This window comes from Phragmites australis, chromosome 5 (genome assembly GCF_958298935.1).
Source record: "Phragmites australis chromosome 5, lpPhrAust1.1, whole genome shotgun sequence".
Taxonomy (NCBI): Eukaryota; Viridiplantae; Streptophyta; class Magnoliopsida; order Poales; family Poaceae; genus Phragmites; species Phragmites australis.
In genome coordinates, this window is record NC_084925.1 from 26,573,634 (window position 1) to 26,589,377 (window position 15,744).

The window sequence follows — 15,744 nt, forward strand, 5'->3', positions numbered from 1 at the left end:
CAAAGCACGGAATGATTTATAACTGACACTCCTGGCACCAACTGTTTTCATTCTTGCGTTGCAGAAACTTTAACGTTGATTCTTAAAAAAGGGGGAACATTCAATAATGTGCAAAAACAACCGAAAAAAATTCCAACACTGCAAATATTCTTCTGAAATTTTAATTCCAAGAAATTCCTGGAACCCAACTAGATTCAAGCATTTCTTATGCCAGATGTACACGAGTAGAAACCAAAAGCTACCCAAAGTGTCAGGTAAAAAGAAGCGCAAATTAAGGAAAGTACGCCGTCCTCGGCCCACGAAGTAGAACTCGCGGTCCCTCCACGGCCCATTCGAAATCCATCCATGTCCATGTCCCATCTCCATCCAGCCCCCAAACGCAACGCTACTTAATTTCCCTCCACCCTCGTTCGCTTCCCTCGTTTTCTGCTCGCTCTCTCTCCTCCCCGCCCCGCTCCCTCTCTCCCTCCCCTATTCCCCTTTCCCTCCTCCCTCGCAAACCCCACCCACCCACCCCACCTCCCGGCCCCGCCGCCGGAACCCTAGCTCCGGTGAGCCTCGCGCCCTCCCCCGCCGCCGATCGGCTCTCCCGGGAGCCGGGCGCCCCTCCGCGCGCGATCGCGAGAGATCCGGGGTCGCCGGCCGGGGCGGCGGGACCCCATGTCGGGGGGCAGCGGCAGGCCGCCGGCCGCGCAGAAGATCCTGCAGTCGCTGCGCCCGCCGCTGGCCTTCGCATCGCCGTTGCGGCCGACCTTCGCCGCACCCGACGACTACCACCGCTTCCCCGCGCCGGCCCCCGCCGCTACATCAGGCGGCGTCGGCGCGGGGGGCGGCGATATCGAGGAGGGGCTGGTCATCCGGACGCCGGTGAGATGATGCAGCTTGGCCTGGGGCTTCCGATTTGTTTCCCTTGTGTGTTTTCTGGTTTTGGGTCAGCTTACAGTGCCTTGAGATGTTTTAAATAAGCAGATTATTGGTCAAATTTTCCGTGTTTCATTGTGTCTATGTATAGATTTGAGTTTAACTACACGAGTTCTAAGTAGAATCGGGTGAAATTTTGACCAATTTTTTAGCTCCCTGAAAGTCTTCCTAGTGTCAGGAAGTTTAAATGCTCAGTACTTGCAGTTATTTTGATGTCAGGTAAGCGTGAACTGTAGTTTCTGTGTAACCAGGATCGATAGTAGAAATAATTTATCTCACATAGTTGTTGCCCTGCAGCGAGATTCGGAATGGAGGGAAAGTTTTATGTCACAAGGAGTAAGAATATATGCAATGTAGTTGTTGCCCGTGAAGAGATCTGGGATAGAGGGAAACTTGGTCAACAGATGCTGATAACATATCCCCTCTTAATCATTGCCATAATAGCTAACATATTGTGTGTCTGTGAATAGGATTTAGCTTGCTGTACGACTTATTGTGCCACCGTTTAGATGTACTCTCGCACTCAAAACTTCTCTCAGCAAGCTTGCCTTGTGAAAAAAATTGGATCATTTCTTATGTTAGATGCTTTATACTTCATTTCCACCAGTACATGTCTACGCAGTCCTCGGGGATCTTGTTTATATCGAATACAACTTAGTGGGATTACTGTTATTCAACACAACTTCTCTAGTAATGGTGAAAATCACTTGAGTTTCTTTCTGCATGTGTACCTGATTTTGTCATGTGCAAGCTCGTAATGAATCAGTGCAAGGCATGTTTGTTTCTTTTGTCAGATATTTCGCATGGATCTCCTAGGCCACTTATTTTAGGTCAAAGTTACAAATAGGCATAGTTTCACCTTCTCCCATTATCCTCTTTAAGTTGACAAAGCAGGGTCAGCATTTGTATACTGTAGGTTCTAAGTTGACTACATTGATGAACTATAACGATTCTGTGCCACTAAGAATGGCATTATGGTTTGACTTAGTTGTTTATATGCTTTCTATATTACATCATGACATTCTATCATCAGGAACTCGGGATTTAACATATTCTTAAGATGATACATTTTGTGCAAGTTCAGAAATCATTGATGATAATTGATCGATATATTCCCTCTTGGGATGTTGTTTTCAGTTCTTACTGGCAAATGTAAAACTATTCTTTTTCTCTTATGCAGCTGAAGAGAAAAGCTGCATCTGAAGAAAATGATGCTGCTGAGTCAAGTGAATGTATGATTACCAGCCCTGGATTCACTGGCAGTCCAATGCTCACTCCAATCTCTGGAAAAGCTGTCAAAACCTCTAAGTCAAAAGCTAAGAACAATAAGGCTGGGCCTCAGACGCCTACGTCAAATGTTGGTGAGTGGAATCTTCTTAAATGACATGCATGGTCATTTGCTTTGAACTCTTCTTTTACTTTTTTTTCATTCAAGAAAAGATTAATCGTGCACATCTTTGTATATACAGGTTCACCACTCAATCCACCAACTCCTGCTGGTACTTGCCGCTATGACAGTTCATTAGGTGATGATAACAATCTACACCCAAAATCATTATGATTTTGTCTTCTTCTGAACAGTTTAACAATTCAGCATTCATATATATGCTATGGGGCGAACTCAGATATTTACAGGATTTGGATACATTGCCCTTTCTATTATGAATGTTTGCTGTTACTTATATCCATCCTTCTGATCCTTGTTCAGGACTTCTGACAAAAAAGTTCATCAACTTGCTCAAGCAGGCTCAAGATGGTATTCTAGATTTGAATAATGCTGCAGAAGCACTAGAGGTCACGAATTGTTAAATTTCCAGCTTTCATCTTTTTCCTTGCACGTTGTACGCACTAACAATTCACATATTTTCTTACAATGCAGGTTCAAAAGCGGCGCATATATGACATTACTAATGTCCTTGAAGGAATTGGACTAATAGAAAAGACACTTAAAAACAGAATCCGTTGGAAGTAATCATACCCATCTTTGTTTAACCCTTGTCTTCCTGTGTCATGATGTCAATCTTATTTCTTTAACCCTTGCATTCCTACTTTATGGTGCTAATCTCGTGTGACACTACAGGGGCCTCGATGATTCAGGCGTGGAGTTAGATAATGGTATTTCTGCTTTGCAGGCAGAAGTTGAAAATCTTAGTTTGCAGGAGCAAGCTTTAGATGAGCGCATAAGGTTGGTAGCTAATGCATGCTTCTCTGCAGACCTTGCTCTCTGCTATGTTACAGTTCCTAACAAAAACAGGATATAATTTGGTTGTTTGTTTCCCATGCAGTGATATGCGCGAAAAACTAAGGGGACTAACTGAAGATGAAAATAATCAAAGGTAATTATATTTCACTTGTCTTTGTTTCCCATGCAGTGTTATGCTAGGATGTCTTTGTTTAATACAACCTCCAATTTTCACTTCTCTATTAGGTGGCTCTATGTGACTGAAGATGATATCAAGGGATTACCCTGCTTTCAGGTCTGATACTCTACTTACATGGTTGTACAATGTAATATTCTTGTGCCTTGAAGATTAACCACTGTGTTTAACTAAATTATTTCTGTTGAAGTAATTATGTATGGTAGACTGGCAGTTAATGTATGTTTCTGTTCTGCAGAATGAAACACTAATTGCAATAAAAGCACCTCATGGTACTACACTCGAAGTTCCGGATCCAGATGAGGTAGGAAGCAGTAAATTAATGAGTGTTACATACAGAAATAAATGACTGATCAGATTCATGACTCTTTGCATGTTTCTGCTGCATATGCAGGCTGGCGATTATCTCCAGAGGAGATATAGAATCGTGTTAAGAAGTACAATGGGCCCAATAGATGTTTACTTAGTGAGGTAACATTGTATTCCTCCTGTTAAGTTTAATATTTGGACAGAATTTTACCTAATTAAAACCTTGTTGTAATGATAGTCAATTTGATGAGAAAATTGAGGAATTGGGTGGTGTTGCAACATCCGGAAGGCAAGCAAATGTGCCTAGAAACCAACCTGTTGAAGATTTCAACACAACAAATGCTGGACAAAGTTGCACATCAATGGATGTGGTTCAAAATGTTCAGCACAGCCAGAAGACTCCCCTAGATCCTTGTGCTTTGCATGAATTTGGAGGGATGACAAGGATTATTCCTTCAGATGTTGATGTAAGTCAGATTTTTGTTTTTTTTTTACTTTTGTCCCCCTGCCGTGTTCAGAAAATTTAAATGATATGATACGGTTATCATTTTCAATGTGCCCGTTGGAACCGGAGTTCTGGCGTAGGGGATACCGATGGTGGATCGGCGGCCGGGGCTTGAACTGACGGCCAGGCGCTGTAGCGAAGTTGCCGCGTCGCCGAAGACGAACGAGAGACTGAGAGAGAGAGAGAGAGAGAGAGAGAGAGAGAGAGAGAGAGAAAACGAGAGGAAACAAGGAAGTTCTGTATTTCTTCTTGCTTGATTCGGTTGATACAAGCCTTGCTATTTGTAGCTGAATTGGAGAACTAAATATCCTAACAACCCAAAGGAATCCCTAAATTGCCTAACTAATCAAGTTATCTATCCTATCTGGAGTCCCTGATCTTCTCGCCAGCCAGCGGAAACATTTAGCCACGTTGGCGTTTGTGACGTCGTTGATAGGTCTGGCCAATCATAACATCTCTCCCCTCCTCCTGGAACAGCTCGTCCTCGAGTTGCACTTCCGGGTAGGACTGTCGAAACGTATCGATCGGCTCCCATGTCGCGTTGGCGTCGTCCGAGCCCCTCCACTGAACAAGGACATGCCACACCACGGCGAAGGCTCTCACGCAGAACGCGCTCTGGTATCGGCAGCAGTCGTCCATTCTCCATGTGCGGCAAGGCCGGCGGTCCCGAAGGCGGTGATGCATGGAATGGCTTGAGGAGCCCAACATGAAAGACATCGTGGAGTCGAGCCCCCACTGGCAGATGCAATCGATAAGCCACCTTACCGACATGAGCCGCCACCTGAAAAGGTCCTGCGTAACGGGGTCCGAGCTTCCCTGTAGGTTTGTCGACCAACGAGAGTGCCGGTCGATGAAGGAGGCGGAGCCAGACCCAGTCGCCGACGGTGAATTCCAATTCACGGTGATGGTTGTCGTAGTACCTTTTGGCATATTGTTGCGCCTGGAGCAGTCTGTCCTGGACTTCAGCGAGGAAAGCATCACGCTCGCGCCACATCTCTACCGTGCCAGTTCGGGCTGTACCGGGCGTAAACGGAACGAGCGTCAGTGATTCACGGCTGTAGACCACTCGGAAGGGCGTGGTGCGCAGGGCTGAATGGAAGGATGTGTTGTAGCAGTATTCCGCCCATGGAAGCCACTTCAGCCATTCCCGTGGTCTGTCCCCGGTGATGCAACGCAAGTACATGGCGATGGTTTTGTTTACGACCTCCGACTGGCCGTCTGTCTGCGGGTGGAATGCCGTACTCATTCAGAGTTGGACGCCGACCATCTTGAACTAATCGCGCCAGAAGTGGCTGGTGAAAATGGGATCCCGGTCGCTCACTATGGAGGTCGGAAACCCGTGCAGGCGGACAATGTCGTCGAAGAACGCACGCGCCACTGCAGTCGCTGTGTACGGGTGCCCGAGCACGATGAAATGCGCATATTTGGAGAATCTGTCCACCACCGTGAGGATGACGGATTTGCCATGCACCTTGGGAAGGCTTTCGATGAAATCAAGCGATATGTCGGCCCACACCTGCAAGGGAACGGGGAGCGGCTGCAGGAGACCGGCCGGGTGAAGAGTCTCTGTCTTGTTGCGTTGGCATGTGACGCAAGACCGCACAAAGTCGCGGACAAGGGCGCGATCACCTGGAATGTGGAAGTCTGCACGCAAGCGACGTAATGTTTTTTGAATTCCTTCATGTCCAGCGGTGTGGGAAGGTTGGAGTAGAGCTGGGACCAATGATGACGATGCAGCCACAAAAATCCGGCAGTCGTGCAAGACAAGGCCATCCTGAACACTCCAGGGCGTCGTGCGGTCACCGGTAAGGATCTGTTCGCGTGCACTGCGCATGTCAGTGTTGGTGTCGACCTCTCGGCGTAAGTCGTCGTAGAGTTGGAACGTCGGCTCGGAGAGAGCTAGCAGAGCGCCGTCTTCAGAGTCTCGGCGAGACAGAGCATCCGCTTTTGTGTTCAAACGCCTAGGCCGGTACTCCACCGTGAAATCGAAGCCAAACAATTTGCTAATCCACTGGTGCTGAGGAATGGTCGACAGGCGTTGTCCAACATGAACTTCAAGCTATAGTGATCAGTGCGAACGGTGAAGCGGCGACCCTAGAGATAAGGACGCCAATGTCGTACTGCTTGGACCAGTCCAATCAACTCTCGTTCGTAGGCGGCGAGCTTGATGTGGCGTGCTGCAAACGGCCGGCTGAAGAAGGCCAGTGGTCCGGAGCCTTGGTGAAGCACGGCGCCGAATCTTGACCTCGATGCGTCGCAGTCCACCACAAACACCTTGTCAAAGGCCGGAAGCTGGAGCACGGGTGCCGCTGACAGAGCGTTCTTGAGAGCTTGGAATGCCGTGTCAGCCTCGGCCGTCCACTGGAAACCCTCCTTTTTGAGCAATTTGGTGAGCGGTGCCGCGATTATGCCAAAATCCTGGATGAATTTGCGGTAGTAGCCCGCAAGACCCAAGAATCCGCGTAGACCCCGAACAGAATGGGGCACTGGCCATGTTGCCACTGCCTCCACCTTGTCGCCGTCCATTGTGACACCATCAACCGATATGATATGGCCGAGGTATGCGACGGAGCTGGACCTAAACGTGCATTTGGAGCGTTTGATGAAGAGGGAGTTGGCACGCAAAATCTCCAGGATCGCTTTGACATGCTGCAAGTGATCAGACCATGACGAGCTATAAATCAGTATGTCATCGAAGAATACGAGGACAAACCGGCGCAACAGGGAGCGGAGCACATTGTTCATTAGGCCTTGAAAGGTTGCGGGCGCGTTCGTCACACCAAAGGGCATCACCAAGAACTCGAAATGGCCATGGTGAGTGCGAAAAGCAGTTTTCTCCACGTCGTCCGGGTGGACATGAACTTGGTGATAGCCCGAGCGAAGGTCCAGCTTTGTGAAGTAGCAGGCGCCATGAAGTTCATCTAGAAGCTCATCGACCACCGGAATCGGGAATTTGTCTTTCACCGTCTTGTCATTGAGTGCCTGGTAATCCACGCAAAATCTCCATGTGTTGTCATGTTTCTTGACTAACAGGACCGGAGCTGAAAACGCAGAGGAACTCGGGCGGATGATGCCCTGGTCGAGCATGGCGGCGCACTGCTTCTCGAGCTCGTCCTTTTGCAGCTGGGGGTATCTATATGGGCGAACTGCAACTGGTGCGGTGCCGGGGAGGAGGTGGATTCTGTGGTCGCAAGAACGCGCTGGTGGTAAGCTGACGAGCTCGGCGAAGAGGTTGTCAAATGTCTCTAGTAACTGGTCCATTAGCGGCGTGCTCGTGGCGCGCACTACCAAGGGTCCAACGTCGTGGCGAGGGGAGCCCAATCCTTTCCAGAACACCCGACGGTCGCCACGCCAAAATGCCATGCACAGATCTTCGAAGTCCCACAATATCGACCCCAACGTGCGGAGGAATTGGACCCCCGAGAACGAGATCGTAGCCTCCCAAGGGAATGGAGTAGCAGTGGATCGTGAAGCCCTCCAGATCGATACGCATGTTGACACTGCGACAGACGCCATTGCATTGCACCTTGTCGCCGTTCGCCACCGCTACGTGCAGACCCAAGTGTGGCGCGAGGTTGATGTTGACGAGCTGGGCGACGGCATGGTTGATGAAATTATGGGTGGGACCCCGAGTCGAGGAGGACGACGAGCCTGTGGCCATTGATGACCCCATGAAGCTGCATGGTGTCCGTTACGCGGATCCCCGTTAGCGCATGGAGGGAGACCACTGGGGTGTCGGTATCCTCTGCGATGGCGGGTCCTGGTCATCTTTGTTATCGTAGTTCGAGACCTCAATATAGAACAAGCGCTGACACCAATGACCACACACGTATTGCTCATCATAATTATAAAGAGGCCCTATTTTCGGCGCTCGGTAAGCTCCGCTGGCGTGAGGCGGCAGAATTGGCACGGAGGCGTCGACGAAGGGGCACCTGGTGTGGTCGTTGTCGGAGTCGCTGTCATTGACTTGGGCACGAACGGGATGGGGGTGGAAATACGGCCTGGCTGGCGTGGCGAAGGTCGGCTCGGATGTTGTGGTGCGGTGCCGTCCAGAGCCTGAGTCCGGCGCTCGTACGCACGCATGACGCTTATGGCCATCTGGAGATCGTGAGGGCCATGGAGTTCTACATTGATGCGCACACGATCCGGTAGTCCTGCAGTGAACAGCTACACCTGTTGCATCAGGGACAGGTGATTAGCGCGGCACAGGAGCTCCAGGAACTTCTGTTGATATGCTTCGACTGTGCCCTGGAACTGGAACCGAGCTAGCTTGCTGAGCGGGTTGCTCCGGAGAGGCAGCCCGAAGCGCTGATTGCAGAAGTTTTTGAAACACTCCCATGCCGGCGTGCCCATGTCGCGCTCGAGCATGAAGTACCAATGTTGCGCTATGCCGGTGAGATGATAGGAGGCCAGCTAGGCCTTGTCTGCTTCCCAGGTGTGTTGGCCGCGAAGGAACTGCTCACAACGATTGAGCCATCCGAGCGGATCTTCCTTGCCGTCAAATGTGGGGAATTCGAGTTTGTCGAACCGGGGAACGCTATTGGCGGCGCCTATGGGTGGTGGAGCAGTGATGTTGGTGGGAATTGGTGAAGGTGAGGCTGGATTTGATGGATGGGAACGGAAGTGACGTTTGGTAGTTGTGGTGGAAGCATGCCCAATGGTGGAACGTTGTGGGGTGGGGCGGTGGTGACTGCTGGTGTTGATGTCGAGGGCGGCGCTACCATGGCGGTAGGAGTGTTGTGCTCAGAAGTGGTGGAAGGACGCTGCTCTATGATGTTGATGCGAGAGGACATGGTTGATATCTGCAACGTCATGTCCGCTAATTGCTTCTTCAGATCGACCATCATCGTGGTCATGGCTTCCATGGCTTGAGTCTGCGCCTGCACTGTGGATACAGAGGCCTCTTCATCACAGGAACCAGGCATCTCTGATACCAGATTGTTGGAACCGGAGTTCTGGCGTAGGGGATACCGATGGTGGATCGGCGGTTGGGGCTTGAACTGACGGCCAGACGCCGTAGCAAAATTGCCGCGTCGCCGAAGACGAACGAGAGAGGGAGAGATGGAAAACGAGAGGAAACAAGGAAGTTCTGTATTTCTTCTTGCTTGATTCGGTTGATACAAGCCTTACTATTTGTAGCTGAATTGGAGAACTAAATATCCTAACAACCCAAAGGAATCCCTAAACTGCCTAACTAATCAAGTTATCTATCCTATCTGGAGTCCCTGATCTTCCCGCCAGCCAGCGGAAACCTTCAGCCGTGTTGGCGTTTGTGACTTCGTTGATAGGTCTGGCCAATCATAACAGTGCCCCTCTGAAATTACATTCAAATCACATCATATCAAATAATACAACATTATGCACGCATCTATGAACTCCTGATCTGCTTTTCTGAGGACTAATAAATGCAAATCTTTGTGTGTATAAAATTATAAAGTATTAAAGTAGTTGCACTATGCCACTATCTTTTCTGACTTCGATCCTACACAAATTTTGCAGACGGACGCGGATTACTGGCTTCTAACAGAGGGGGATGTTAGCATTACTGATATGTGGAAAACAGAACGTATCCTTTATAATTGTTCATTAAGCTTGTTTAGAGTCATCTGTAAGTAGCTTTATTTAATATTTGAAGTACTTAACATGGAAAATAGCAGAAGTGCAGTGGGATCAGATTGATTTTTTATCCGAAGAAGTTGGCACCCCGCGTGCCCAAAACAAGCAGCCGCTTGCAGTTGGTGCTCCACAGATGCAGGTTCTAAACATGGAGAAACCATAAGATCATGGTTGCTTCTCATGTGCAAAAGCAAAACCGTGGCTTGTGAAATGCCTGGAGCGATGTTCTGAATGAGAAGTTTCTGGAGCGAAGAAATGGATTCGGTTTTGCTAAGGCAAATGCTCTTTGCAACATAAGAGCCAAGCGATCGTCATTAGGATCCACATCTTCTGTAGGGAAGTCAGGGCAGCAGTTCAGAACTTCAGATTCTGTTGTGGAGACCGGTGGTGCCAACTGAGTAAGTTAACAGTTAGCCGCTCAGTTTATTTATGTGCCTTGCTTCAGTTGAGCAGACATTGTGGCGCTGCTTCCTTTGCGAATCCGCTGCCCTGCTCATTCAGCCACTGCTCCATTTGCTTACCGAACCAGTGTTGTCTTACAAGGCAGGCATTAGTGGCCTTGTAGGGTTTCGTTGAGAAATGCTAACAAACTGTGTAAACATGGCTACAAATGGTGTAACAAAAACAATGGGTGAGATATCAATGTAAGGCAGAAATCTCTGTACAAGTGTTTCATACCCTTACCCTAAGAGGAGTTTCTCCCGCCCCTCTCGCCAGCGAGTCCAAGACTTTTTCAACTTCTCCGGCAGCTGCAAGGTGCAGATCACCGAGAGGGCCGTGCACTCTCGTGGCTGTGACCAACGCTTCCCCTGCACTCTCGTGCTGGCCAACCAAGAGAAATATCCAACGGCTTGAGTAGATGGCTGTGTTGGTTTGTGTGAGCTAGAATTCGAGAAAGCAGCAACTGGATTAATAGCATCCTGCTGGTTCTGCACAAAAGCGAAGGCATAAACTATCTGAAGGCGCAAGCACACAAGCAGCTCGGTGCTGCCCACGAGTATGCTTGAGGTTGACCCCTGGACACAGCATCCAGGCTGAAACGGAGCACCATTTAGGCCACGTTTGGTTGCGAGAATCACCTCCGATTCTAGACCGATTTCAGTTTCTCGCAACCAAACGGCGAGGTGATTCTCTGAAACGAGTGAAACAGCCTCAGAGACGTTTATCTGATTCTCAGAATCACCTACGTTCGAGAAACATTTCTTCGAGAATCCGAATCTCAACCAAACGCGCCCTTAACTGTTAACATGGTATCAATAGTTCAAGACTCCAAAAGAAACTAAACCATGCAAGTAAAAGAGTTAACCATTGTTCGTGTCCAAAAAAAAGGGGAAATAGTTCACCAACGTGCGTGTGTATAGTCTTCCAACAAGTCCTAGGGAAGTGCATTGGAGCTCGGAGCAAGAGCACACTAGTACTCCTAGGGAAGAAAATCAAAGAAAACCTCAATGATTACAGATGGCAGCTTGTCCACTTGCCAGCTGCTGCCGATCTCTACACCTTCAGCTTCTTTGCCATGGGAGCAACCTCCACCACGTCGTCGTCATTGGAGTCGCTAAGAAGATCCAAGACAAGCCTCTTGCCTCGCGGAGCCACTACCTGCTGCGGCTCCTGCTGCTGCTTCTTCGTCACTTCACAGTTCAGCGCCTACTTGTCGTCCGTGGCGTCCACGGAGATGGTCGAGCCCGCGTCGACTTCTCCCTTGATTCATCTGCGAGAGCTTTGTCATCCCGTCCTTCTGCACCCACCTCCTTTTGGGCCTCGCGACGTACATCTGCAAGACGCAAATTATGGTTTGTTACCAAACATACAAACTGATATAAAATCTACTGAAAAAACAAAATAAACGTATCCCGGTTAGTCAAAAATTGGTAGTCTGATCATGCAATGGAACTGCACTTAATGTGGGTTGTATGATTCCGACAACATAACATCACTCGCGGACAGCGAGATGCCCTTGTCAGCTACGCCGGCGACGATGCTCTTCATCTGAGTTTTCACGACCTCCTTTAGCTTGTCGTGCGAGAGCGGCTCGAATATACGGTCTCACTCAGCCTGTTGAGGAACTCAGGCTTGAAGTATTTCTGAACCTGCACAGACGACGCAATACTATATGACAACCAGAGAGTGGCAACTGCGCGCGTGCAATCTCTACAGAGGTAGCTTGGTGTCACAATCCTTACTCAATGGACAATGGAACAACTCACAAATCAACACCAAAATCCTCCAACAGATGATCTATTGCAAGTGTGAGGTCCAAATACAGGTATAGCAGTACAAGGAAAGGAGAGAGAGAGAGAGGTTATGGGGAGGGGGGGGGGGGCTGGAAGAAGAAGACACTAGAGAGTAGCAGGGGATTGGGGTTGGGGATCAGAGAGGAAGAAGGAGCGGAGTGGAGATCGCTCAGAAGAGGAAGAAGCCGGGGAGAAAGAAGACTGTCTTGTGTAAATGTTCTTCGATCGTTTCCTGTTGACCGATGCCTCACGCATATATGCCAACGGGGCCAATCTCCGTCGGGAAATGCTTTTTCATCTCTATTCCCATTTAACTATCGGGGGAAAGATTTCTCCTATCTCCATCCCCGCAGAAAATTTGCGGGGATCAGATCTCTAATGGGATGTAAAATTGAATGATATTTGATTATTTTTATATATTAACAATATGTACATTGTATAAATAAGTAATTTTTTGATATATATGAGGGTAATTAATACAAGATTGATTAAATATCGTAGGTTAGAAAAAAAGAATAAGAGTAATTTATTATTTACTCTACATAATGTAATATTTATACATTTATATACTCAGAAAAATATGTATATATGTGATATCAAGGATATAGCGAGGAGCGGGGACGGGGAGCGCCTTTCCGTCCCCGTCCCCATGTGAGTTCGCGGGTGACGAAATCTCCCTATTCCCGTCCTTAATAGAGGAATTCCCCGCGGGGAATCGGAGATCGGGTCCCATTGACATCCTAGCCAGGGTGAGCTCACACCGGTTCATTGCCATCCAGCCCGCAGTCCGGCCCAAGCCCAGTCCGTGACACTTGGCATTCGCAAACCTCTTCCATGACAAGGTCACGCACAACTTCCATCGTTTTCTCGCCGCTCATTGCCGCTGCTAAGTTCTCTGCTCCCAGGTTTGAGGTCATGATGGTGATGGTATTCTTGAAATCCACGGTTCGGCCTTTGCCATCGGTCAACAAATCATCGTCAAGGAGCTGAAGGAAAACATTGAACACTCTGGGATCTCCCTTCTGCACCTCATCGAAAAGGATGACACTGTATGGGCGCCTTCGGACTTTCTCAGTAACCTGGCCACCATCTTCATGGCCATGATAGCTTTAACATGTCTGAAAATGTGAAGTTCAGTAGCAAGAGTGAAAGCAGTAAGCAAAACCTTGGAGTTGCTCCAATGAGACGCAACACAGATCCAGCCCCAACATATTCAGACATGCCAAAGCGGACTAGCATCTTCTCACCGTCAAAGAGCTGCTCGGCAAGAGCTTTCGCAAACTCCGTCTTTCCAACACCAGTCGAACCCAGAAAGAGGAAAGAGCCTACGGGTTGGCCACGCTGATCAAGGCCGGCCCGTGATCGCAAAACCGCCTGCGCAACCAAATTCACCGCTTCATTCTGGCCAACAACCCGCTCGTGCAATCTGTCAGCTAGACTGATTAACATTTCCTTCTCCCCTTGATCAAGTGTGGTGACAGGAATGCCAGTGCATCGGCTCACAACCTTCAAACAGCATGGGGACATAACAAGTACGTCATGTTGAAAGAATAGAAATAGTTTAAACAAATATGAGTAAGGATGCCTACTTGTGCAATATGGTCAAGGCCAACAATTGCTTCCTTCCCTTCTATTGGAACTGACAGCCAACAGGTAGCAATAAAATCCAACCAGAGTTTGTTTGGCAACTGTGTAAAGTGTTTCGTGGGAGATTTCACCCATTCGTGGATTGGATTGGGTTGATTCCACGCCCACCATCCAACCCAATCCACGTTGGGATTAATCCCAAGCCCGACGGGAGAAAATGGGGAGCTGTCACATGCAGTGTTACGGGATGTCCATGTTTAATTTTTTTTTTCCGAATTGGACATTTGATTTTGATATCCGTGTTGGATTCTAAGTTGTATTTTACGTATTTAATCTTTTTTCGAATTGAATATCTAAATCCGAGTCGGATTTTGACACTCGTGTTTGTGTGCAGATTACACTGGTCGCATGTTCTTCTTGAGCCTGTCTTCATGAACCAACACAGGCGGCAACACCACCAGCTCAATAGCTCCAACTCCCCTGCTCTCCCCTGCCTTTGAGCAGACAACCTGTACTCCGGTGGACGTTACAATAGGCACACACACACCGGGCGGCAATGGAGCGCCTGCGTGCAGCGAGGTGTGCGTGAGCTGGTGCCGCAGGGATGAGTTGTTCTATTTCACGCATGTGTTAACACGGGCGTTGACGTGTGATTTTTTACAAGAAAATGATAAAGGTGTGAGCACGCTCAGTTTGCCTCCTTCCTCACCTCCAACGACCATCCGCCACCTCCCCTGCCAATTTGCCTCCACCTTCGCCGACATCAACGGCGCCCCTTTGTTAAGTCCCCCGCTTCCACCACCTGTCGCCGGCGGCGCCCCACCGCCACACCGCGCCCCTGTCCTCCCACCGTCGCCACCCCGCCCCACCCTCCGCTAACCTGACCCGGTCCTTGCCCCCGCCGCCAACACCGCCCACCGAAGGTCCTCCACCACTCGGCCGGTGGCGCCCTCGCCGCCCGACTTTAATCACCCTCCCGCCTGCAGCCTTAGCCTCGCCGATCATCACCCCCGGACCTCCCTCTAGATCCATCGAAACTCCAAACCCTAAATACTAAATTTAACCCTAACTTAGACCTCCTTCGCCGGCCACCGTCCATGACGGACTCGGACACGGACAAATGTGCCGTGACTTCCCAAGTCGCACGTGCTCATATCAGAATTTTCGTGCAGGGACACCGACGCCCTCGCACAACCACTTGCACACGAGCCCGGGCGATGGGGCGGCCGCGGCTGCGCACGAACGCACACAAGTCCGATGGGCTGTCACAGTAGCGACCGCGACTGAAACGGCTTGATGCGCGCTTGGCAGCCGGACCTGTGCTTTGCCGAATTGGAACAAATTCGTAGAAATTGGAAGAATAATCAGAATGCAATGCAAGCAAAAATTCAAAAAGTAACCAGGAAGAAAAATCAATCAAATTTGTGCATGTTCTTGCACTAGCGCATTTCGTCGAGCAGGTAGCATGGTCTTCATATTGGTGCCTTGCCGACTGCAATCGTTATTAACCACGCCGGCTGCTTGATCTCCGTCGCATGTGCTCACACCTCGCCGCACCACCTGATGCATGGTCTCGCGTGCTCGCCCTCAAGGCCGTGCCTGGATTAGCCATCTCTGTAGTTCGATTCTCTGGGGGGAGAGACGAGCTTGACGGTACTGCTTCAAGCAGGCGGCGCACACAATCCCGGCGGCATGCACGATCCCGGAACAGCGCGCACAGGCCCAGCGGTGGCGCGTGAGGTGCGTGGCGGGCTACAGGAGAGGAGGCAAAAGGGGCGACGAGGAGAAAGAGAAGGAGCGGGGAGGGGGGGGGGGGGCAAGGGAAGGAAGATCAGTGAGTTCCAGACGCCGTGGAGAAAAGTCGCCGGAGTCGAGCAGGAGAGCCGCCTGAGCGTCCGGGGAAGCAAGCGACGAACGCGAGAGGAGCTTGTCCCATTTTCAGTTTTGATTTTTCCATCAGCTGTCACGAGAGGTAGATCAGGCAATGGTACGGGCTTTAGCTCCAAGACGCTTCTTCAACTAACATAGAAGACATGATGAATGCCATATCCATCTGGAAGAAATAATTAGTATCATAACTGTCCAATTTTTTTTTTGCAAAATTTAGAATGATCCATAGTATTATGACATCAATTTTAAAGATCCCTGAAACAAAATGCATTTAGTCGATATTGTTGCATCTTTAAGTAGATCA

General features: G+C 49.3%; 1 protein-coding gene and 1 pseudogene across 2 annotated transcripts; one reads left to right on the forward strand and one right to left on the reverse strand.

The window, feature by feature from the left end:
* The first annotated feature begins 466 nt into the window (after window positions 1-466).
* Window positions 467-10,406, forward strand: LOC133919041 (transcription factor E2FA-like). 2 transcript variants are annotated; one of them, XM_062363250.1, is made up of 13 exons: window positions 467-867; window positions 2,102-2,282; window positions 2,391-2,447; window positions 2,630-2,715; window positions 2,801-2,889; window positions 3,002-3,106; window positions 3,207-3,257; window positions 3,350-3,398; window positions 3,538-3,603; window positions 3,694-3,770; window positions 3,847-4,075; window positions 9,613-9,679; window positions 9,771-10,406. In XM_062363250.1, the coding sequence occupies exons 1-13, from the start codon at window positions 661-663 to the stop codon at window positions 9,890-9,892; spliced, it is 1,386 nt and encodes a 461-aa protein (XP_062219234.1). In that variant the 5' UTR covers window positions 467-660; the 3' UTR covers window positions 9,893-10,406. The 2 variants fall into 2 exon arrangements, with proteins under 2 accessions (XP_062219234.1, XP_062219233.1); XM_062363249.1 differs by having other exon boundaries at window positions 473-867; window positions 9,768-10,406.
* Window positions 10,407-11,055: 649 nt separating this feature from the next.
* Window positions 11,056-13,630, reverse strand: LOC133917527 (chaperone protein ClpB1-like; annotated as a pseudogene).
* Window positions 13,631-15,744: the final 2,114 nt, after the last annotated feature.